This window comes from Argopecten irradians, chromosome 12, assembly GCF_041381155.1.
Source record: "Argopecten irradians isolate NY chromosome 12, Ai_NY, whole genome shotgun sequence".
NCBI lineage: Eukaryota > Metazoa > Mollusca > Bivalvia > Pectinida > Pectinidae > Argopecten > Argopecten irradians.
In genome coordinates, this window is record NC_091145.1 from 7,168,063 (window position 1) to 7,194,764 (window position 26,702).

Here is a 26,702-nt window from a genome sequence, read left to right on the forward strand (position 1 = left end):
CGAGAGCTGTGTGCTTACTCAAGTAAAGTCACACTCCCACAACATATTGGAATCACACATAAATCAATATGCTCCGCAGTAACTGTTCGATTTTGGATACTCTGAATCCATATTGCTGGTAGTTATAATTTGACCATGCGTGTAATCAATTTTTGGTAAGGGTCAACGTCCACAACTCGATTTCGCTTAAGTTCCGGTCCGCAATTCTATGATCCCGGTCTGATGGAAGACGACTCGGTTGACAGTACAGCTTAACTGTCTCGCGTGCATCTCGTCTTTCGGGGGAGGTTATACGGCAGTGACGGATCGAGCCGCCTTATGCAAATCGCCGGCACCGTTACAGGTCCAATAACATGCCAATTCATCAGTAGATACAGGAATGTAAAATTTGTTTTCTTTGCTGTATGTATGAGATGGGTGGCCATTGGTTTGTATACAAGGGAACACGAACGTGATTTGTCAATGTGTAAAACAGTTTAAATTGTCGTGATTCAAATCGTCGGCGCCACGACCCACGAACTCCGAACAAACACTTGCACTCCCGAAAGTCACCGACTATATACCCAGATCCGACTCCTTTCCGAGATATGATTATTAACTCATGTCTTATCAGTTTAATGATCAGGTGAATGGTTGTGGCGTGTGTTGTTAGGTTTATCAATAAGCATTCATTCAAGTACAACTAATGTGTATTGATAATCATGATTACAGAAACAATCAAAGGTCACATTTGTATTTAATATCATAAACAACTTACTTTTATCAATTGGAAACACATTATATATAATTACAAACGTTTAGCTTTTAACTTCACCTAAACAAACAAAAAACAAGCTTGATATTTCGATATGTTTATCATTGGAATCTAGTTAGTAACACGACAAAGGTAGATTTTTTATAAAGGTTGCATGTCTGTTTAGAATTGCTTTGTTAACGGATGGCGTTTTTTATACACACATATATATATATCAAGTTAACAATCGGGATCAAAAATATAGGTTAGTATGATAATGGGATAAAATCATACTCATGTGATTTCCAGATTTCCTATTATACTCTAACTAACTGAGAATTTCCCCTATAAATTTATAAATCAACGCATGTGAATTTCAACAGTCAATGTACCTCTCCCCTACATGCCAAACCTATAAATTGATCATTTCATATTGATGTACTGCCCCCAGCAGTTAAATGTGTGTGCCGTTTTTAATATCCCCTATGAAATGACTCCTTAACAATTCTAGTTTAATACGTACGCTGTGCATGCCATACACCATTTGAATGACGTAAACTCGTTATGGGCAGGTAATGTGACAGGTAAAGAGATTTATCACTTTCTCCTATCGTTCTACATTCCTGTATCTTTAGAACACAAATCATCCAAATGTCAATCATAAACTGCATGTCATTACCTTAACTACCTTTTAAATTTCCTTTCTAAATCAATATAACATATAAAGCATTTAAGTGCAATTAATTAACATAAGATTATCTATACTATGCTAATTTGATATGTGTTTCGATCGTGTATGAATCGAAATGCCCCACAATATGCTGGTGTCCAAAACTGGACTTTGACAGCAAAACTTGAAAATCGTATTGCCAATTTTAGAACTTTTAAACACCGAAACGTGTGTTTTGTAACACAATCAATTTTAGGAATCTATTTAACATTTGAAATAATAATAATAAATAATTTAAGTATTATTATCTTATTTTATGGGTATTTTAATGTATCTATTGAACTTGCAATAATGAATAAACACTAGTTGTTAATTCATCTGTTCAAATGATATGGCCTGAAACAATACGGGCGAACTACAAACGATAATGAACATCTAGGTCTCTGTTCCTTCGGCGTAATGTTACTCTTTTCATTTTGTAAATTTGTTCTTTTTACGCTAGTGAATAGAAAACGTTTAATTTTCTTTTGCTAAGAAATAGGCTTACATCGTGAAATCGTTTTCCGTTGTGTAATTTAGGTACGACTCCCTACGACACTAGCCCATCAAGCTAGAAACATAATTACAGTTGAATTAGCCTTCTTCTTTTCCAATCTAACCACGAAATACATCGTGTAGATATTTGCATTAGATTCAATTTCGCCCAGTGTCTTCTGTAGACGTAATGTAAATCAATACAATTTAAGGGTTCTTGTTTCACACGCAAGCCACGTTCACTGATCGTGTCGCCACGACCGCTCTATTCCGCACACGTAACGTGAACGTTGTAATACAATGTTTTATTAACCAGTATTACTGGCATTAGTCGCTAAATATAACTACATGTTCCTCAACAGGGAAGGTATTAGTGGAATGGATCATGCAAGTTAATGTTATTATGCAGTATGCACCGTGCATGATGACGTAACGCCGGTCTTACAATAACGCCATTCTTCATCAACATGTGTTCTGTCACCAACTTTACGTTCCAATTTCTCCCAGGGTTCATTGCGGTTCCCTCATTCAGAGGCTCATAATGAACTCTGGTAGAGATTTGACAGCAATACACCCTGTATGGGAGAGATTGCTATAACATAACGCTTTAATGTGTAACTGTGTGCGGTCCCACAACTGTAAATGTTCTGCATGAGAGAACCTGTCATTCATTAGGCATCATTAGTAATATCCAAAACTCAAATTACGTCATCGCCAATATATTGCATCGTATCGCGGGCATTGTCGGCAATCTTCATCAGCGATACGATTTCCAAAGATAGTCAGAAAATTCTAGTTTTCATTAAATATTCTGAATGGGAGGACCTGTTATCTATTAGGAATCTTTGTTAATTTCCGAAACTTAAATTGCATCCCCAGTTGCATCGAATCAAGGACATTTTCGGCATATCCGGTATATCATAGCCCACTTACTGAATGTTGAAATTCTATCGCTTATGTCAAAACTTAACCACAAAAATGAAACGTAATAATTAAAAAAAAAAACATAACAATACTTTCGGGTAAGTACGCAGAGTTTAGTGTGCTAGTGTATCTGTGTAATTTAAGATTTATACTAGAGTGCAATTTTAAATATCATGCTAACGGACTCATTTTTTACATTTAGATTTTTACTAAATGAAATTAACTTGTCAGTCATATCGCATTCCTAGTGTCTAGGGTATTTTTGTGCTATAACACAAACCGATAAAAGATAATAGCTTCCTATTTCAATTATGCTACAATTTCATCCTTTTGAAAATTTCTTTTGGAGTATGTATTATGAAAATTAAATGTTCTATGAAAGAAATTAGAAATAAAATTGCAATATTGAGTAATATTCTCAGTCGCAAATGTAGGGAATTTGAATATACAGAACATTTAATTTACCAATCAGGTTATAAAGCATTAGAATAATGGAATTCGCAAATTTGAAACCGATATACACTTTGTAAAATTGTTTGAAATACAATTTTATTATATCACGATAGCAATTGATAAATCTAGCATGATGTAGAAAAGGGGTGAGTGATTCAATTCATAAGATACTAGCACAATAATTTGTGACAATCCAGGTACTTAAGAGTATAATTATTCATACGTCTTGGATCTAAATACATGTGTACATTTGTACAGACATACTGTTAGTGAATTACCAAGTCTCTGCGGTGTGCACCAGGTTAATTTGCCCGAGGTCGCGACTCTCTTTAACATGCACATGACATATTGCCAACACACTGAGGCAGTGTATATCGGTGATATGTAAATCAAGTACAAATATTTCCTCAACTGACTATACCACACAGGGACCTGGAATCATACTCAGCAGACAAGACTACTATTTAACAAACATGCCAATTTAGTGAAATTACATGTAATACCACACGTTATATTTTGAAACCACAATTCATTTCTCTTTTAATACATTTCATTATTTTCCAGTAGAGAGTCAGTTTTGTAAAGTAGAATATTTGCAGTATAGTTGAAATATCCAGTATGGATAATATAGTCATAAATTATGCTTTGTATTGATTAACTAGATGATAATTTCTACAGAAAATATATTGCATTCAGAGGTCGGGAGTGGGTTAAAATATGGTTGAATTACATAATGTAAGATAGCATTGTTTCGGTTTTCATTTCTGATCCCTAAATACAACGTATGTAAACTATTCTGTATTCGCATATCACATAGTCATCTGCCCTTATTAATTGTGACGTCATGTGTTTTCGAGCGTAACGTCATACGGAGAAAACGACGTGAACTGCGCTCACAAAATAATGGCGTAACAATCGATACCTATCCGCAAGGGAGCTAAATCTTTAATATGCAAAGACGGAATACAGTCACGGAGGACGCACTAACGTTTGCAGAAACAAAAACGGTTCACATCAATGATCAGCGTATTACTTTACAGATAATGTGTAACGTTTCAAATTTAATGTTTTATAAAACGTAATAAACGGTCTATAACCATTTGAGCGGTTTTACAACATACATTGTAGAAACGTACATATAATGTATAATTCATTTTTAAGCATACTTTTTGGAATGGAATCAACGCAAATGCTTGGTTATGAAAAAAGTATCCTTATCGCTAATTTTTAAGCAGTGTAACTACATATTTATAAAACATGAACAAATGATTTTTGTCACTACAACATTTTACAGATACCATCTATATAATCATGTACCTACCTTTTTCTGTGTGTAAACTCAGAACTAGAGACGATATAGTATACATCCTTCCCACAAAGTCCAAACGTATGACTACATATACTGAGCTGGTTCAGAAATATCCTACTAACGTCAAACATATGATGTACTGAATCAGTAGCATTAACGTGGTGTTTTACACAAAGAAAAGAGATGCATCGCGTGCGGTTGATACTCCGCTCTCCACAGGAACAGAGCATAAATACGATGATATATACCAATGATAATAAAAAATGACATAAAGATATCACTTCCGAAACTTTGCAGATACCCAGTATTAATTACAATGGCGTGGCACAGAAGTTTAATTATCGTACAAGTTGGTCTTAACGATTCGTCAGGGCTGTTGAAACGTTATTGAACCGGACACAATAAATCGAAAGATATGACCAAAACCAGAATGGTTATGAATAATAAATATAATGCAATCAATTTGATAGAGATATCATATCTCCACGTCATTATTCCAATAACAAGCAGGATACGCAAACAATTGTGATAATTGATTGGATGATTTCTACACCGGAGAAATACATGTACAAACAATATGTTGTTTATATCTGATAAACATCATTTTCATACCATCATTGCAATTAATCAAAGTGTAAATGCACACTGTATAATGGAAACTTAATATATTGGCCTAGTATATAGCGTCATTGAGTTTCAATTCTATTGCTACAGCAGAACTGGAATCGACATCTATTGATGGAGGTGCCTATTAAACAGCTAATGTACCATTTAAGGACGGTCTTTCTTGCGGTATGAACTGTGTTGTGCGTGTGAAGGTCTGTTGTCTTGGGAGGCTGCGGTATGTTCGTGTTGCTTCCCCTTGTAAAATTGTGACTCTTGCCATTGTCAGAGACACCAAATGTAAGCTGTATGTTAAGCAGAATGGAAGCTGAAAGACAACTCTCAACCAATGGGCAGAAACCATAAGATTTCTCAAAGGGGCGAAATCTGAACAAGTGAGTTGGTATCGGACGCAACGTTGAGGAAGAAGGGGAAATATAGGAGTCCAAATTTAGTCGCCTTTATAGTGAAGGCAGCAGGTACAGTTACTCTAGACACATATTTAGCCAAAATCTAATAATTAAATATCACAGATATTATAACAATCCACCCAATATTTTACAACAGTTGCACACGAAATGTTCAGGTTTTTAAACATAAACGCACTTTACCTTAAAGCTATTTTACGTTGACGATGTGGACCAGGAAGAAAGAAGAGAAGGGAGTAGAAGGAGAAAGCAAGCTAAGATCTTCAGTAGTTAAAAATGTCATTTGATCAATAATGGCTTACCGTGAATCGTGTAGCATTTTTCAGAGATAAATGATTTCCTCCTTCGATAATCATGACAATACCAGCGCCGGAGTATCTGTCTGACTTTGTCAGTGCTCAGACTTCCCGTATTCGGACTTCCAGAATCGGAAATTCCTACATCCGACACTCCGGAATCACAACCTCCCATGTCCGAAACTGCTGAACCACCAGCAGCGGGTGGTAATAAATCGTTCAGGAAAAACTCAGGAGCACTATTAAATCTTACAAACTTTTTGTGTTTTGGGCGTCTTGATTCATCCATTATAGCTGTGACTTCTCTTATAGGTGGGTATTCCCACCAAACACTTTTACGATAATGTCACTGACCACGGAGGCACTTCTAAAACATAACTTGGCAAAATGAAGAAATGGATTATTTCTCTGCTGCCCCGCGAATTAATCAAACACATTAACGCTTTAGTTAAATTTGAAAAAGAACATTAAGAACAAAAATTCTGACTTGTCCAGCAGCGCGTATATGACCTACTGTACTTTGTAATCCGATTTGAAAACCCCGGTAGTACTCGTTTTGAAGTTAATTACTGATAAGAGGCTCAGAGCCGGTATTACTACATGGTTTAGACAGACACAATCCTATAAGGCTGATTTCTGTCTGGAGTAGCGACAGAACCATTAATATTTACATTATGTATAGCAAGGACAATAAAAACAAACAACTCGTCCGAAAGCGTGCTACGTAATACACTACGGACAACGTAGGCGATTCGGTACCCATTCGTAAGCATATCACTTCTCATGCATATTCATAGACTCCGAGTTATGTATAAATGATCAAGTTATCTGTAGAATCAATTCGGTTACAAATTCGGTAATGTTTTTTGGTAGTTTATAACTTAACGTCGCATGTGTACGAAAACGACAGCACGAATGACCGTATTACTGTCAATCTTTGACAGAAAACACAAGTCGCTAGACATACTAAAGTATATCCACTTGTTCTAATTACTGTTCTGTGTTTGTAACGTACATTGGGTGTCCAATATTTCATGACAATGCCTACAGAATTCTCGCAAACTTAAACAGACAATACGACGAAACAAGTACACAGTTAAGTGCATCAGTTGGCCAAATGCAATAAGCACGCATCACATTCGGCTAAAGAAATATAACAATCCCCATCAATGTTTCTTAAAAATCTTAAAATCAATCATCAAACGTTTTGCCGTTAGTAGCATATGAATTAGACACTGTTTCTTTACATTTCAGCAATATTTATTTACATATACAATGTACATATATATGATTGTATGCACAGTAGAATGTAAATCAGATCGAATATCAAAACTTATTATCAGGATTATCAGGCTTTTGCCACATGTACAGGCGAACCCACTTAGAGCCTTTCAAAATTTATGCCGAGCGTTAAACAGAAATAGAAACGTCTTGGACAGTGTATTTGACGTTGAGACGTTCAAATCAAGGCAATAAGTGAGGCGGTGTCAAGGGAGACATTAGGAGAAAGAGAAAAGAAAATATCTCATATTTAGTCGCCCTTTACAATGACTGAAGGTACAGTTGATTGATTCGTTAAAATTAACGTCCCATCAACAACGAGGTGCGTGAAGTACACGCGTGTTTTAGGTGATATGCATATGTGTTAAGAGTTTTTATGATGGGGGAAATCTTGTTTTTTATAGTGCTATCTCACTGAAAAGATACGCAACAAGTACACCCACACGATCACATAATGACAACGGGCAAATCATTACATTGTAACGCCCTAGGGCCCCGTCCTAATTTAAAATCTTCATCATCGCTTAATGATTATTTTTATTCATCCCAAGAGTATTGTTATCAACTTTAGTTTGAGATTCGATTCGTCCTGATAACCAATCTGTATCATCCATACTTGCGTGTTCTATTCTGCGGTATCGCCATCTTAGTAACATAGGAGATGTAACCACACTCCAGAGGTCCGATTACCGTTAATGCTTAATGAATACAAAAACTAATACCTAATGTGGCATAAATCTTTTTGTGGGTTATTAGAACCGTAAATCTCGTTTTGTTAAAACCACGTTATCCCCAACAGACAAACATTTGATTGTTTGTGTTTAGAATTACTATAAACACGACCCGTTGGGTGTACTAGAAGTGATGACAACACATTTTTACGAAGCACCTAATGAAATTAGTGCCTTCCTGTTACACAGAGGTCACGTCAGCATAAAAAACAATGGCACTAATTATATGTCTGGTGTTACAACAACAAGTGGTATGTCATCGATGTAAAACGTTCATCTTACATTTCTTCATTTGCGAATTTTGTATACTGATACGTATATATATATGTTGTTAGTGTGTACAGCGGACAAATCTAAGTCCGCGGGAGGAGAGAGTGCAGTCGTTAAATAACTGTAACAATGGACACGTCTGTTGTATTACAAACATTGCTACATCAGGTGAGCGTTTACGACAAAAAGTACAATATTTACAGTCGTAAGGCTGGTAGCCATAGGGGATATCAGGATTCAGTACCACACAGTCATTAACACCTCCACAAAGTAATGGTGGTCCCGACTGGGGGCGGCTATTATAGAAAGGCGAGTTCGACTTGAACGCAGGAGGTTTCCGGGAAGAGGAAGTGGCATCAGCCCTCACATTCCGGGCATGCGTTTGTCTATCTTCGTTACGATGATGACACATAAAAAAGTTAAAACAGCACGTGGGGTATTTAGTGTCAGATATATCGCCACTCAATCAGCCGACATGTCATCGTAACGGTACTTCAGACCGCACTATACACGCCGGGGTTTTAACCTTGTAGAAACAATCTACACAATCTAAATACAAAAAGCTTTATTAAGATTACGTAACGTTACCCAAGCTTAATCTCCCTTTAACCTATACACAATCCTATTTATTTGCTTTTTTTCTATTTTCTTTATATAACTACAATGTTACATGTACGAACATATATATTTTCTTAGTCGGGATTAGAGGGTTAGAATCGTATTTTAATCTATAATACAACAGTTGCAGTTGAAGCAAAATAAAACGAGACATAGATCCGCTAATTTAAAAGACAGACAACTTGCTAAATCAAACAAAGCGAACGAAAAAGAATGTACCTGTAATCCTATATTTATGTCATTGGGAGTTGTTTAAACCATAAAGGGATCTGCAATATTACCTATGAATGGAGTTATTACTAAATTTGTGCAGTTGGGGTATTGTCCTGTCTGGCGACAGCACTAGTTCAATTTGGCCCTAAATTACCCTGACTGTTGCCGAATCGTTGTGATGTGTGTGGATGTCTATATGTTTTTGGAGGCTTTGTCATATTCGTGATGTGTCACCTTGTAATAAAGTCTTGTTCTTTTTATAGTGCTATATCACATGTATCTCACTGAAGCATGTCGCCAAAGACTGATGTCACACTTCACCCAGTCACATAATACTAGACAACGGGCAAACCAGTACTCTTCACACGGATGCGAATGCTTCGGTGTAAAGACGGACACTACGAAAAGACAAGATAACATTTATGCAAATTTAGCCGCCAATTACATCATGCAATAAGGCAACAGACACAAATCTAGTTCATTTTATACAGAGCGCTAAACAGGACTATAAACTACCACTTTCATAGACTAAGACTATGGATTTGGCTACCTTAAATGAACAATAGCTAGCTAAGATGTTTGTTGTATTGGTTACCTGAAACAGACTGGTGTGATGAATCATTTAGTAAATTCTGTTAAAGTAATTTATATTATCGAGGATTATTGGTAGTAGTTTATCTAGTAAAGCAGACGTGTGCATTTTGATCGATAGCTTACTAAACGACTTACTTGTGTTTACAGTATAATTAAGTCAGTTTTGTCAATAGGGCATCGCATAATTAAGTCACCGTTCACAATATTTACGGTAAACAGACGAAAACTGAATATAAAATGGGGGTTTGGGGGCGGAGATTATTTTTGTGACGTCATTAAATGTTTTGAAGCGCGTTCTAATTAGAATAATTTTCCTTATGCAGTCAGCACGCTACCCTATTATCACATTACCGACTGTTTCCAGTATTGTTTGGCCCAATTCCGTGAATTTCGATATACGAAGAACGATAACTCTTGTGGGGTATGCGATATTATCTCTACCATAATACATTGATTTCTCATCTCCTATATCTACTGTGAGATCGGCTTGGCCCGCTGGAGTGACGTTTCTCTGATGTATGAGAGCGAACTCTTGACTATAAGCTGAATATCAATAGTATCTACACTACAAGCTCGGACCTTTTACATGGTGAATACCCCCAGTATCGATCCTTGTAAAACTACCGGAACTTCTGCAACGTTTACTCAGCAAATGGATGGGGATCTTAAGCAAATAAATCTAAAATGTTAGTGTAATGTTATCAGCCGAATCTAATACTAAGAAATCGGGAAACCTATTTGATTTTTTTTTCTTTACTAGGTTAGTCACAAATCTCCGAACATATAACTGACAGTTACTGGTCGACTTGGTCAATCTGAATATTCAAGCACTTATTTACAACATGAAGCAAATGTTTTTTATCATCCCCTCGCTATCGCTCATGCCATGTGTTCCGTTGTCATACTGTAGACTAGCTAATTTTCGCAGCTGCTTAATGTCGCGATTTAGATTGCGATGGTTCTACTGTACGTGTACATAAAATTTTCGCGGATTTTAACAGCCCGCAAATTACGTGATATTCTGTAATCTCATATTACAAATTTATCTTCCCCTAGGTCATACTTTTTCGGAGAAAACGACGTGAATTGCGCTCACAAACTAAGTACGTAACAAACGATACATACCCACAAGGGAGATAACTCTAATATACAAAGACGGAATATAATCATATAAAATATTAGCTGATTAAATGTGACAAAGTGGAATGTGTTGCTTGGCGTCTTCGGCTGCATGCTGCAGTGATATAGCACTATAAAAAAGAGTTCCACTATACAAGATTCTAACACGAATACATCAGTCTCCCAAAACATAAACTACGCACTTCATACACGCAACTAACCATGGGATATGACGTTAATTCAATGATGCAAACGAAGTTGGTTTACATTATTTGCAGTTAAGATGCAATATGATAGGTAACGAGAATCACCTAAAATGTTGCGACAATATCATTTGCAAAAGTTTAGGCGAAGAAAACGCTAATTGTCTACAATAGCACGGGCAAAGGGAGAGCGAGGTTGGTTATACTAACATAGACAAAGGGAGGGAGGTTGGGTATACTAACACAGACAAAGGGAGGGAGGTTGGATATACTAACACAGACAAAGGGAGGGAGGTTGGGTATACTAACACAGACAAAGGGAGGGAGGTTGGGTATACTAACACAGACAAAGGGAGGGAGGTTGGGTATACTAACACAGACAAAGGGAGGGAGGTTAGGTATACTAACACAGACAAAGGTTATACTTACACAGACAAAGGGAGGGAGGTTGGGTATACTAACACAGACAAAGGGAGGGAGGTTGGGTATACTAACACAGACAAAGGGAGGGAGGTTGGGTATACTAACACAGACAAAGGGAGGGAGGTTGGGTATACTAACACAGACAAAGGGAGGGAGGTTGGGTATACTAACACAGACAAAGGGAGGGAGGTTGGGTATACTAACACAGACAAAGGGAGGGAGGTTGGGTATACTAACACAGACAAAGGGAGGGAGGTTGGGTATACTAACACAGACAAAGAAAAGGGAGGGAGGTTGGGTAAACTCTTTCGTTGAACAGACTTGTCATCCAGACGAAAGGTAGACTATCTAGGTTAGTGTGTGACAATGTTGTTTAGTGTAATATCATTAGGGAAAGCTGTAAGAAGCTTAGACCTGTCCGTCTTTATAGATTGCAAGACCTATCGTCTAATCCCTGTTAATGCCCGTTACAACGTTAGAAAGCAACCGAGAGTGGCAGACAAGGAAGTTCTACATGTTTGGATGTCGAGACCAGTACCAAACCCGAACGTCTCCGGAAATACTGTATTTATTCAAGTGGTAAAGAAAATCGAACGTTGTCTGTGGTCAAGCAAGCAACATGTAAACTATTATCAATCGAAATAAGTTTTTGGTAAGCTGTATTTGTTTATGTACCAAACAAAAAATCAAATGTTTTTGTACATGCCGCATTTCTACCAGTATCAAATAAAAACAATCAATTCATGAACATTAAACGAAATGTTTTGACGTTTTTATAAACACATTAAATGAAATAGCAACAGCATTTCTATTTGGGTTACTGTAAACCGCTTTGTTTTCACGGGATACTTAATTTTCGCGTTATATCGCTAGAAGGCTCGATCGCAAAATCCAAATATTTATAGAATGAAGATATGAATCAATGCAGGATTGTCAGTAATTCAATATTTGCATATTATAGAGTTACCTGCCCTTGCGGGTAGGTTTCGATCGTGACTTAATGTGTTTGTGAGCGTAACGTCATTCGTTTAAGAGAAAACGACGTGAAATGTGCTCACAAAATAATGACGTAACAATTGATACCTATCCACAAGGGAGCTAGCTCTGTATATGCAATGACGGAATAGACCTAAATCGCGAATTGATGTGCTCGCCAATACGTTAGAATTAACAAACACGCGAAGTATTGTGTGCGCGAAATAAAGTGGTTAACAGTATAATTTCGATTTGATGTTATTTTAATGTAAAAAGACGAATACAGGCGAGTGTTTCAAACATGAATCATTATTTATCCGAAAATAAGGTCATCATAGGTGCAGCACACTGTTATGACATCATAGATAAGGAAATCAAATCATCAGATGATATTCTACATACTAGACACACTTTGGATGCATCCTCATATCTGTTAAAACATTACAATGGTCCGACATTTCCGTAATCCCGTCATACGTTGCTAGAGGATTCAAGTACAGAACTATATTTTTTACATTACAGATTTGATCACCAGTAGTCTGACTGACGTATGGATATCCAGCTGCTAACTCGATTGCCAATGGAATATCAGGAATGGTTTATTATAATACCACAGTGGACGCTTTTATTGCAGCAATAAAATATGCCGTACAATTTCGTAACAGATAATGCAAACAACAGTATATTTCTGGTGAAAACACTAACTTTGTTACTTTGCTGAACAGATTATAGGAAGAGAACTAGCTCCAAACGGCGTTCATAGAAACAGCAACAGCAACAAACAAAGATAATTTTAGATCCAAAATAATTTCGGTAGAATTGTTGAATTTGCTTAACATCTGATTACAGGTGAGGATATTTATAGACAGCCTCCACGTGCATGATGTGATACTACGTGTTGTCCTTCCTGGCGTGTTATCGGCGATTTACAACCGCGGGTGGGGTGTGTTGCTTGGTGTCTTCGGCAGCATGTTTCAGGAATATAGCACTATAAAAAGGGCAACAGTTCCACTATACAAGAAGACACAACATGAATATACCACAGTCTTCTAAAACACGCACCTCGCACAACATACACTCAACACATCGCAGGCCGTCCTTACATGACCATAGCTGTTTATAGGACGTTAGTTAATCAAACAAACAAACAAACAACCGCGGAGTTTAACAAGGTTATAGGGAAACACTTGTGTTGATTTAGGAAAGGAATGTTTCTTGCATGACCAAAAATCATGACCTAACAACATATACATGTTGTATGATTTATCAATCATATACGAGCATGATGCATGATCTTACGACATATACGAGTATGTTGCATGAAATAACAACATATATGAGCATGATGCATGAAATAACAACACATCCGATTATGTGTTGCGTATTCCCTTATGCATACTTTAAGCTCTAATCGGTTATTCGTAAACTGTGTCCAGCATGACGGTTATAATGACTTTGCTTTATCTCTAAAACATAATATGTCGTATATCGTAGAACAATACATGTTGTATTTATATTGGAAAGCCTTTTGGACGATACCAGTAAGTATTTTATAATAAAACCTGTTTAAATGCTTAGCACCGTCTAGGACAGTCCGCGATAGTGTTAGCGTGTTGGGATGATATGGGTTTTCGTATGTCTGGGAGAATGAATCGTACTTTGTAGATTTGTATTGATGTATGGCGCTAGACAGGGCTTCTAACATTCCGTAATCTATACAGCTTCGTCAGCAGTGCTGGTACTTATCCAATGAGTAGAGAAAATCTTCTCAGCAAAAAGACAATGAGCAAGCTCAAAGAAATCCAGTCCTATACAATACCACATGTACTATAGACCAGCTTAGGAGTCCGCTTATTGAAGAATGCTGTTTTTAGTTCACCTATTGCTACACTTAACAGAGCATTGTATGCTATTCTTCTTATGCATATAATGAATTTAAATATTTCGGCACCATTAAAAAATCATTAGTTCGATGTATCCAAAGTACATTTTACACAGCTTTTCGACGACAGCCCGTGGGATCCAAAGATGGCTTCTACTGTATGCAATTTATTGCGGTTTATGAATGTCTGCATGTTTGGACGATACCAGTAAGTATTTTATAATAAAACCTGTTTAAATGCTTAGCACCGTCTAGGACAGTCCGCGATAGTGTTAGCGTGTTGGGATGATATGGGTTTTCGTATGTCTGGGAGAATGAATCGTACTTTGTAGATTTGTATTGATGTATGGCGCTAGACAGGGCTTCTAACATTCCGTAATCTATACAGCTTCGTCAGCAGTGCTGGTACTTATCCAATGAGTAGAGAAAATCTTCTCAGCAAAAAGACAATGAGCAAGCTCAAAGAAATCCAGTCCTATACAATACCACATGTACTATAGACCAGCTTAGGAGTCCGTATTGAAGAATGCTGTTTTTAGTTCACCTATTGCTACACTTAACAGAGCATTGTATGCTATTCTTCGTTATAATGAATTTAAATATTTCGGCACCATTAAAAAATCATTAGTTCGATGTATCCAAAGTACATTTTACACAGTTCGACGACAGCCCGTGGGATCCAAAGATGGCTTCTACTGTATGCAATTTATTGCGGTTTATGAATGTCTGCATGTATTGGGAGGTTGTGGTATATTCGTGATATGTCTTCTTATAATTGTTAAACTCAAGCGGTGATCGGTTGGTGTGGTGGTTAAGCCGCTCGCCTTTCAACTAGCTGACCGGGGTTTGATCCCCGACACGGACTTGAAAAGGTTAGGGTTCACCTGCCCGATTACGTGGGTTTTCTCCGGGCACTCAGATCTCCTCACACTAAGACCACTCGCGCGCTGACATCCGGGTCATCGCGAGTGATACATATATAAGTTGTTTAACTTGTTTCTCAATCCTACCTAAAATAAATGAAGTTTATATTTAAACTCTGGCGGGTGTTTTTTTTTTCTTTGTGCTGCCTCACTTAAGCATATCACTATAAAATGGGCAAGAGTTCCACTATACAAGAAGACACAACACGAATATACCACAGTCTCCCGCAACACACTCTCACTTCATACATGCACCACACCACATACATGGTTGGAGACTGTCCTTACTTAACCCTGGCTGTTAGTAGGACGTTAATTAATCAACGAAATAATCAATTTATCGTAAACACTTCGGCTCTAGAATAAGGCTACCACTGAAACATCGATATTTACAGTATTTTTCTTGCTCTATATATGTGTAGTTAAATTTAGCAAGTAGATATTCAAGATCTCCTCTTTGAAACTTATTCGTGGTACGATATTTTCAAAATTTCTAACAGTAATAAGCTATACAGGTTATCTTGTCATTGCTTCTATTTTCGTTACTTGGTATTTAAGTTCGCAGAGACTAACTTGACCGCGAATAGATCAAAATGTAATCCCACCGATTAAAAAGTAATTTGACATTTGGTCTTAGAGGGGAACCTTTGTGAAGAAAACAATCCTGACTCCCAGATTGCCATTTATTATTCAGCTATATACTCCTGTATAATTCATTTTGGTTTTGATGTGGAAATCAGCCATAGGCAACGTTTTAATGTTTTCATTGGCAGCTTACATACTGTTCTGCTACGAATGTGCTGTGTAATTATTTTCAAAACACATTGCTTCTTTTAATGTTTAGAACCTCAATAATTGATTCCTAAATGTCGAAATGATGCTGTTTTGTTAATGAACTTTCTGTTTGGATTTCAACATCAACAGTCAGAATGTTAAAAGGAGCTAAGGTCTTTTCACCTTTACAATATTTGTACACAAATTGGTTGTTAAAAGACTAATATGACGCATGTTAACATACAAGCATATCCTCAATGATAATATAAAGACATATATACCTCAAAAAGAAAACTTAGATAAAAATAAACTAATGAAAATACTAAAGCCATGGAATTAGCTAAAACAAAATTAAAGGTTGTTTCGATTACAGGAAGATTGTAGAAACAGGGAATCAGGATTCTGTCCTTATTAACTAAATAGTCATTACTTTTAAAATTAAAAATACAACCAAAATTTATCAGCAACAAATCAAGGGATTCGTGTTCATCGTTGATGTGTTGCATGGCTAGATATTAGCGTCATTATGAACGCAAAGCATCATAATGACATAATGCCACTCGTAAATAAGTTTACCATTTTAATTAAAGTCTATTATAAACTAGACACAAGCAGGAAATTTAGCAGTTTTTCCTACTCTTTTTTTCAAACATGTACAGTTTCGTATTCAAATCACACGTTTTTTTTATTTATATATGTAGTTGTCCGGATAACGTAAATTATCTGTATGAAGAAGCCCGAAGCCATGTATTGTTTTTAGAAAATGACTATGTCATATAATGACCGGCATCGACTGATCATCGTGTAATTAGACCCATATAATTTGATTCTTGACGTAACCGGAAGCGATCGGTCGTATGTAGGTTGCAGACGAGAACATCCCCAAGAACATTCACGCAACTAACTAACTAAACTACGTTTTTTAAGTGGTAACAAAGTCAAGTTTGCTGTAATCCATTCCTTTTAAAACGTATGATTCTCTCTTTTGTGATAACATTCACATTAACAATCAATATCGGTCGGTTTTAACGAACACTAGGCATACATGCGGTGCACTAGTGTAAAAAACGACTTCCGATCGATTAAATCCGGATCGTGATGATCGGTATTCGGTTCACTTCTCCAAACCGCGGGTCGTATTATGTTTCCCACCGTCGTCCTAAATACCGCGCGGTAGTTGACTATCACTGCACCAGACGGCTTTTGTTTGTTTGTTTGATTAATTAACGTCCTATGAACAGCTATGGTCATGTAAGGACGGCCTCCCATGTATGCGGTGTGTTGCGTGTATGTTGTGCGAGGTGCGTGTTTCGGGAGACTGTGGTATATTCATGTTGTGTCTTCTTGTATAGTGGAACTTTTGCCCTTTTTATAGTGCTATATCACTGAAGCATGCCGCCGAAGACACCAAGCAACACACCCCACCCGGTCACATTATACTGACAACGGGCGAACCAGTCGTCCCACTCCCTTTTTGCTGAGCGCTAAGCAGGACGGCAAAACAGCGAATGGACTCTCCACTGTTTTCATATATTACGCAGGAAATCTTGCATATGTTTGGTGTCGTAACCTTATTTTAGGTCATCGGTATGCATTTTCTGATGTTATTAATGTTCTTTAAGAAACCTTTATATTTTGCTCCGGAAAGGTTATGGGTCTTTAAGGTTATCTGTTATCTATATTGCATGAGTTGCCGTACTTCGTTACCCCTCCTAAATGCTGTTATCAAAACTAAATATTTTCTTTTCTCAAAATAGATAAAAACTTAGAAGTACACTCAATGTTCACATTCATAACTATTTATAGGCACTCTGAATATAGAGACCTCATTATGTGAAATTGATACTAATATCACATCGACATCAGATATTAGAAAAGTAAATCTGTTCATGGTATAACTATGTTACAAGATATGTGATATATTCTGTAGCTACGTTGTTCTTTACGTATTTATTTGTAACATGCACTGTATATACACCGATGAACCGTAATGTTAGAACTAAATAAATGAAATGAACTTAAATGAACTGTACTTCACCGAAGATTATTAAAATCTTGTTTACCATCGTTACAAAAATAGTATATTTTTTGTAATACTACGTGTGTATACATTAAACAGTGAAAATACCACTTGCTCATTATTAAGACCATTTCCTGAAGGTCCCAAATAGCATTAATAACAACATTTAAATAATGTGTAAAGACCACTTGGCTATAGAAACCACTTTCCACTTGTACCCTAGGTGGTCTTTATAGACAGGTTGAACTGTACCGTGTAATCCGTGATATCAATCATTAAAATATATCATAAGTATTAAACGAGCTTGTTTAATAACGCAGGCTATAAATTAATGGTTTTTTCCCTATCAGCGCCGGATTTGTAACTTTAAAATAAACAGGATATGATAAAAAAAAACCAAAACAAATACAAGTGATACGATACTTCTACCATGGTTTTTTATAACAATTGGTAGGATACAACACCGCATTGTTACAACATCTGTACTATAAAACTTGTGATATATCTAGTCTGTAAGATTTATTCATACTTACTCTTTGTTATAGAACGCCACACTCGAGCCTTCAGCTTGGTATTAACTATCCAATCCAGCATGTTTACACGGCGGGAAGCAATGAGCACATTGATGATAGTCCGGGAATATACCAGGAATAAGAATAGTATCCGAGAATTATGCGAGGAAAATAATCTGACGAGTATTCGAAATTTCTGCCAGGACAAAATCTGACGATTTCAATTGACAATATCAGCAATCTAGAGAATTACCATTTGAAATAAAAATGATAACATCTCAACAACACAAGCATGTGATGTTTACTGGTTGCCGATGTCTTGTTCACATACATCATAAACGTTACCAATAATGAATTGAACAGTAATACAGTCGCAGCGTGACACACAATGGTAGTCGCAGCACCTTGGAAGACATCTCTAACTCACTCGAAAAAGTCCTCAACATAGTATGTTGTTAAGCATAATGTCTTCGAAACGCAGACAACTTCCAAAAACAAAAATCCTTGGAATCGCTCACACTTTTCTGGCGTTGAACAATCGCTGAAGACAATTCCAGTCATATGATTATAGCCGCTTATCAAACAATTACCATCGCCGTTGGTAATTGAATACATTGCATTAAAAGTAAAATGAAAATAAGTTTCTTTTTCTCCAGGAAAATGTGGATCGATATTATTTGACAGTTGATGCCCGCACTAAACAAACATGATGAGTTTCCGTTACTGGAAGAGATGATTTACAGCCGAGATTGGGTATACGAATTAATTAATTCTCACAGTTACTCTTCAGAAAACGGGTCATTAACAAACGTAAATAAAACTAGCCAGATCCAGCAGAGGCTGTTGTTTAAGAGTGCACACGCTTGATCCAGAGTATGAAACATTAAGCGGGGATGACAGGACCACACCAGGCCGGTACACCGTCCACAAGTAATTACAGGAAAGCTTATATCCGACTTGTAATAGATGGGAAGGTTGCTTGTTTCCTCGGCATGTCTTACTGTAGATTAGGACACAATACAGACCAATCCCTCTATCACTGCCCCTACCATTATTTGGTAGAATTGTAAATGAAGATACGGCGAGGTTTTACATCACCAGTTCCCATGAGAACTCGAGTCGATGATTACGCTGTCCGATTGACTGACTTATGTTAAATATCAACACCGATTCTCAGTGTCCTGACAAGCAGCCTTCGATCACAAGCAGCATTCCTCACGTCTATTGTTCAGCCAACATACTTGCATATCGCTATCTCATTACACAGTCCCTCTCTCACGCTCTCGAAATTTTTTTTATTGGTGCATTCTATTTTTGTGATAGAAAAAAAGTAAGCCGTCGTATTTTTATCTGTGCACTGTCGGAAAAATGTGTTCCCTATGTAGTTGTTTTGGAACTATATCAAAGCATATCCCTCGGGACGAACCTACCGTAAACTTGTATAAGAATCACAAATGTTCGTAATCAAGACTTGCAATGGCTTCACCATAACATTTTTACACTGTGTACATAGATATGGAATCTGACGCTTCCTTACCACGTAACATGTGCATTGCCGAGTGTTGTATACTGATAACTCTAAATCCTAGATTCCTGAGAATACACACAGTGGGTCCTATATTTATATGTTACAACCATCTTGGCCAATAGCCTTATAGACAGTGGTCCCAAGCCATTATTTAATTGTATTAAAAAATTCGATTGTCCGGGACAACGCGTTATACAGTCAGCTGATGGAAATCGTTATATATACGATTTTGCGGCTTATGCCTTAGCCTTTTGATACCCTGGTCCAGTACGAGATAGATATCCGAGATCTGTGTCAGCGGCCTCCAATCAGGATGGATAAAGCTGTCTCTCTTAGTGAGGTCCCTATCGTTCATTTTACTTGTTTTCTCAATCTCAAGTCCCAATGTTCGTAGGGAATGATAATCGATTTAGATTTCTGTGATATTGAATTGAAACCAGGCGCGTGAATAGAGAGAGCGGTTATAAGGTTTTAGAATCGTATGATATATCATCTGTACCAAATAATGACACTGCGCCGACACTTCACACGCAACATGGCTCCGACATCGTAGAAAAACCTCCAAAGTTTAACAAACGTTGTCGCTCTAAATCTTAGTTTGGATGCTGATACGCTTTTAAAACCGAAAAAAGCTCTGAATATTATACATTTATTGACTCGGTGTGTTCTTATACACCCTTCAACGTTGCTGCCGATATTCTTGTGAAAACGGAACAGATTTTTATTGACGAATGACCTTGAATAATATCATATGCTATAGATATACAATGTATAACACAAAACTGGGAGTCTACTCTTAAAAAAACGCGAAGCACTTTAATCGAGTACAGTACATCTTGTCATTTTGTGCCCTTTGTAAACCAAATGCAATAATTAATACAAATTATGTTTATCATGAAAAGTAATTTTAAGCTCGTGAAATTCCGGATTTCAATCACAAATGAAAACGAGAAAAGAATCATTTCTTCTGATTGATATAGCTTGAAATTATTTTCAAAGTGAGATTTTAAGCATTATAATCATATAATGAAATGAAAGTTTACAATAAGTATTGTCTCAATGAAGAATACGATTTTTTTTTCTAGTTTTTGTTTACAACAAACAGGAGATTTTAAAACTTACATGTATCAATAATTTAAGATTTGTATTTGCCATTTAAAATGTTAAAGTTTCTTTACTAGACTCCAATGTTGTCGTTTGACAAATCTAAAACACCTAAATAAAACGTATTTGTTGTAATGGGTATGCATGTATGTTAAAAGTTATAATGTAAGTTAAAACTTTTTTGTGACAATAGTGAAATTAAATACATTTCAAATTAATCGAAACTCTGAAATTTAACAATACTATCGAGATCACAAGGTTCAATGTTTCCGAGAAGACAACAATTTGTCCAGTGTTGACACATATTAAATTGATATAAACTTAAAGATGCTTCACCGCTGACGATTTTTTCTTCAAAAAATAGTAACAGGCGAATTAGTACTTTTATTCACTTACAAAAATTATTTAAATCATTACCACCATTAAAGAATTAGAGCTTTTTACTTTACTTCAAAATATAAATATTCGAAAAATTAATTGCGTCCCGACAAAACCAATAACAGTATACCTTATACGGAGTGGAGTACTGATTACGAATGCACAAAAAAAAAAAAAAAAAAAAAAAAAAAAAACTAGTGTGATTATATATCATTTTTTGTGTTGATTAGACATATATTTACATGAATAAACACCAGTTACTGTTCAAATGATGGGTATCGGTTATCCTCTGTCGGCGGTGGAGCATCTTTAAGTCTTATTGAAAAATTCGTCTTTTTTATTCTGTCGTCAATGGTATTTCGTTGTGCTGAAATTTAATTGAACTGCTCAAATAACTACATGGCAAAGCATTATTTCTGCCTTTACCGCTATACATTGTACCTAGCATAAGGTCCTGGCCCTTTTCACTCAAAACGTAAATTATGACATGCAAAGACATGTGGTGCAGCTCAACATCACGTGCAGCTCAACATCACGTGCAGACGATGCCACGAGCATGTGACTATTTGACATTCATTTAGTCATTTGACGTTTTCTATACTAAATATAAACTTCTTCGTTACTTTCTCACTAGTTACTTAGAAATCAACTTGTGACATGTTTTCCGTACACTAGGCGTCACAATTTTTTTTCAAACAAAGTCTATAAGAATGTTATATAGAATTCACATACCGCCTTTGAAACGTTTTTCACGTACGTGGCATAACATTCGATGTAAGTTTGGTTTTGTATAACATGGATATTTATCTATGATAGTTACTTTGCTATGGCATACTAACAGTTTTTGCGCACATAACAAGCAACTATTCATTATTTGTACATGTATTGTACTTGTTTGAATATTAAAATTTTGCCGTTATTTTGCCATAAAACCGCTCACCATAAGTATTTTGTTTTGAAGTCTGCCAAACACTTATGATTGTTTTTATACCACAGCCTCTAAAAACACACAATCATCCACACACAGCAACGCATTGCACACATAGGTGACCATCCTTAGATGATACTGGCTGTTAATAGAATGTTAACATGATAATCCATGCAAACCAAACCTTTGTCAAGTTGGCATTATTATTATATTGTTCTTTTACTGTTTCCTGAAAACAGTTAAAAACTTTAAATATGTGAAATATTCACCTGTATGGATGGGCATATTGGGGCACAGATTCAAAAAGGGACTTTACAGTTGCAGATATTACATAATAGACTATAGCATTATAACCATTGGAAAACGGTAGAAGTACTGTAGCTTGTGTTTAACACTCAATTCCTGGTCAACAGGTTGTGAACCACGGGGACATCTTGTCTAATACCGGTAGCATGGTGTATCAGAATTATCTTTACATTTCTATGGAAGACACGATATCAAAATACCAAAAAGTTACACGGTCTTAGTAAGACATCAATATGAAAATAAACAAATAATAAAAGGACGTACCATCCAGCTTTTTACCCTAAAACTCTAAACATAAGTTAATCTTAAAGTAACACTATACGTAACCATCAACAAAAAGTCAAGTTAGATTCGACCCCGATATTGTTAGTATTTGTAGATGTAGTTGAAATTAAGTTAATTCAAAGAATATTTATAATGATTTCTTAATAACTTTGTTACAGCAGTTTTTTAAAGTCGATACTTGTACACATGCCTTCGTTTTAAACTGGTCGCCATAGAAGTTACGATTAGTTTATTGCCAAACGGAAGTCGGAAATTTCATGACCCGTTCTCGGAAGAGTTGGGACAGACGTTACGTAGTTACGGTAGTCACATGACGTTCTCGGCAACGGCGTTACAATGTCGGCTTGTTTGACTGAATTGGACCCATCTAGCGATGTTCAATATTTATTTTATTTTTTTTTATCAAAAGTTTTCGAATCATTATCATGACTTCGATTTAGTCCTGTCTCTGCATGATTAACAACAGGATTTCTGTTGTTTTCAAAATTCTTTTAAATCATGGAAAAATATGACAGATTCTGATAGGGACTTTAATATCGCCTTGGTCACGAAAACCTATTACTATTCGATATATATCATAAAGTGATAACGTGACTACTGTAACTAATATATTTAAAGTATGTCCGACAACAGATTGTTTTGCTGATTCAGACAAAATTCTAAGGTCGAGTTTAAATTAAACTATTTAGTTTTCGAAGTGATTTTTTAAAATGTTAATTCTTCTAAAACTCTTATACGAATACGAAAAGCTATTGTTCGAAAGCGCCAACAATATCCCAATGTGCTTTAACATTACTATCAAATAGCAATGTTCGCTCATTTCCATTACAACTTAACTACATTCTATCCGTGCAATGTTGCATCTTTAAGGCTGCTGAAGAGAACTAATCATGAAGTCTGTAACTCAATTATCCTGATTGGTAACGAACTGTAATGAGAACAAACCTTTAGCTTGGTTTAAAAATCAATTACACGTTTTCACTATATATTCTGAGTATCCCTGCCTAAGAGCAAATTGATGTACAAGTCTTTATTATTATTATATAAGAAATATAATGCGTATTTCAAATACTAGGACAGGTCAAATGTTATCCTCTAACGAAGGACGTCCTCATTGTCAGGTGATTATACTGTGAGGACGATGCTGGTCCGCCCCACACTCCACCGATTTGTCATTAGATTGGTAGGCTGTGTACAATCAGCCCTCTTTCTGTTGTTACACATTAATCAACACCTCTTACACTGTATCGATTCCCACTTTCGAGGTCCAATAAATTCTGATTATAACGCAATTTCTTTGGAATTGCTCGATAAATATACACCATGTAGATAAGCTGTTGGACGAATGTAATCACCACCCAGCACGCGAAACATACACGTGCATTGCACGCGCGTCCGGCCAGGTGTATATCACTCTACTGTATGTACGGATGCTTTGATGTACAGAGAGACACATCAATCGGTGTGATATTCTCCTCTTCCCTCTCGTATACTACTGTGTAGCCCTCACAAGTGACAGCAAGAAAGAGGGTCATGGTACAGTATACCAAACATATGTTACATATAGTACCGATATCAGAGGCGTTATTTTACCCAACGACAATGTATACGTCACTTCTTGTGTAACATCAATTCGTTATCTTTAAAACTCAAAAAATTAAGACGAGATTTTCAACAAAGCTTGAACTAATTTATACTTATTTCATCGGTATTCCAATTTTAGCGTCTTTCCTGCTCGTGCCCTTGCACTTAATCAAATACAGCGTTTAGATTCCTCCACCCAGTCATTCTGTACATATTGAATAAACGTACATAATGCATGGTCTGTTTTAATATAAATATAAATATGATGTATAATAGTTCCAACAGTAAACTAAACCGTTTAGCATATTTATCACCTTAGGTTCCCAAGTATGAGGAACTGTGAGTAGCGATCCAACCATCCCGAATCACATTAATATTTTCATACTCAAACTCTTATTACCTAATTCATGTTAAAATATGATATACTTGTCATATGTATATAACGAAATATACTTAAACTTTCAAATACTAGTTCTCCAGAGGGAGAATATATATAAATATCAAATAGCATAAATATCCCTTCCACAAATATACGGCCTCTTGGCCAACTTCAGGTACATAGAAACACAAGAAAAGCTAGGTGAAATCCATCTTGAACGTTTTGATATGATGCCGTAGCAACATCCACACACTACGGCATCATATCAAAACGTTCAAGATGGATTTCACCTAGCTTTTCTTGTGTTTCTATGTACCTGAAGATGGCCAAAAGGCCGAAAATTTGTGGAAGGGATATTTATACTATTTAATAGAACTATACTTATATAAAAGAAATTTCGTCTTTCTCAATAGATGCGTTATAACCGTGTTTTACTGTAATACATAATACTCACCATGAAAACATAATCGTTCAATAGTTGGCTTTTGTTTGTTTGTGTTTCAGAATTGCGTGCAATCAACAACATGTCTGCAATTCGTTCACTTAAATGACTGATACTAATAGTCATTCGTAACGTTAAAATTTTCTGCGATTTAGGTTGCAGTTTCGAAAAAAATACCCTTATCTTTTACAAAACAAACAAAAACAAAAATATGCGGACTGAGAATAGAGGAGCCCGCATGAGAATATTAGAGACGAATGCTGATTGTACACTGATCGTAATAGACTATTGTCTGTTTACTACAGGTGATAGAGTACACAGCCTCCTACTCAATGAAGTATCCCCCATAAACATTGCCCGGACTTGGTTACGACCAGATGAATCTACATACAAATGAAAGTAGAACAGTTTGGACCGCAAGCTTGACTAGCGTATAAAGTAACCACACACTCTATGTGAACGCAATCAACGCAATCAAAGTAAACCACGGAAATCGATAGTCTTAATCGTGCGTTTAATTTCTTTTTTTCTTCATTTCCTTGCTCTATCTGGTGAGGGATCTATGTAAACATTTCTGGCGCACCAGTATAGCAGTTCTATAGCCAGCCGTGAATAAAACAATTAAACGTCCGCTTTGTATCGATCCCGAGACAAAGAGCCCCGGTGGCCTTGGTACGATTTATTGAGATTTTCTTAATCCAATAACTGTATAATTTGTCTTTGAAACATTATTTTCTTGGAAATGCGTAACACATAAAAGCAGTTGGATTAGTTTTTCTCTCCACGTAAATTAACGTCATTTTTTCTTAATAGACTCAAGCAAGAGTTGTAAGTTCTTTCTTTATTTGTTTGTTTGATTAATTAACGTCCTATTAACAGTCAGGGTCATGTAAGAACGGCCTCTCCTGTATGCGATATGTTGCGTGTATGAAGTGCAGGTGTGCGTTTTGGGAGATTGTGGTATATACGTGTTGTTTTTTTGTTCAGTGAAACTCTTGAGTTGTTTGAACTGAGAGTCATTTTAACAGCTAAGGTCACTTACGGGCGGCCTCTCCCGTATATAATGTGTGTGAATGTTTCGGTAGGCTGCGGTATCAATTAGTGAGTAATCGCGATTTTCAATGGTACAAAAAATATCGAGGAATAGTCGTTGTGGGAAATCCTTGTATCGACGCGTTTTTTACTTTTATTTTATTTTATTCATTTATTTTGCACGAATGTTCAAGCTTTTTTTATCTTGATATTGACTGCATATTGGAATAAAACACACAATAAATACA

At 36.3% G+C, this 26,702-nt stretch overlaps 1 protein-coding gene across 2 annotated transcripts in view; it reads right to left on the reverse strand.

Annotated features, from left to right (window-relative positions):
* LOC138336032 (uncharacterized) overlaps positions 1-19,755 on the reverse strand; it is a 95,508-nt gene extending 75,753 nt beyond the window's left edge. The window contains exon 1 of one of the 2 annotated variants that reach the window (XM_069285297.1): positions 18,510-19,755. In XM_069285297.1, the coding sequence (XP_069141398.1) occupies positions 18,510-18,570 (61 nt within the window). In that variant the 5' untranslated portion in view covers positions 18,571-19,755. The remainder of the gene's footprint in view (positions 1-18,509) is intronic. The other variant, XM_069285296.1, reaches the window with a different exon arrangement.
* Between the last annotated feature and the right edge of the window lie 6,947 nt (positions 19,756-26,702).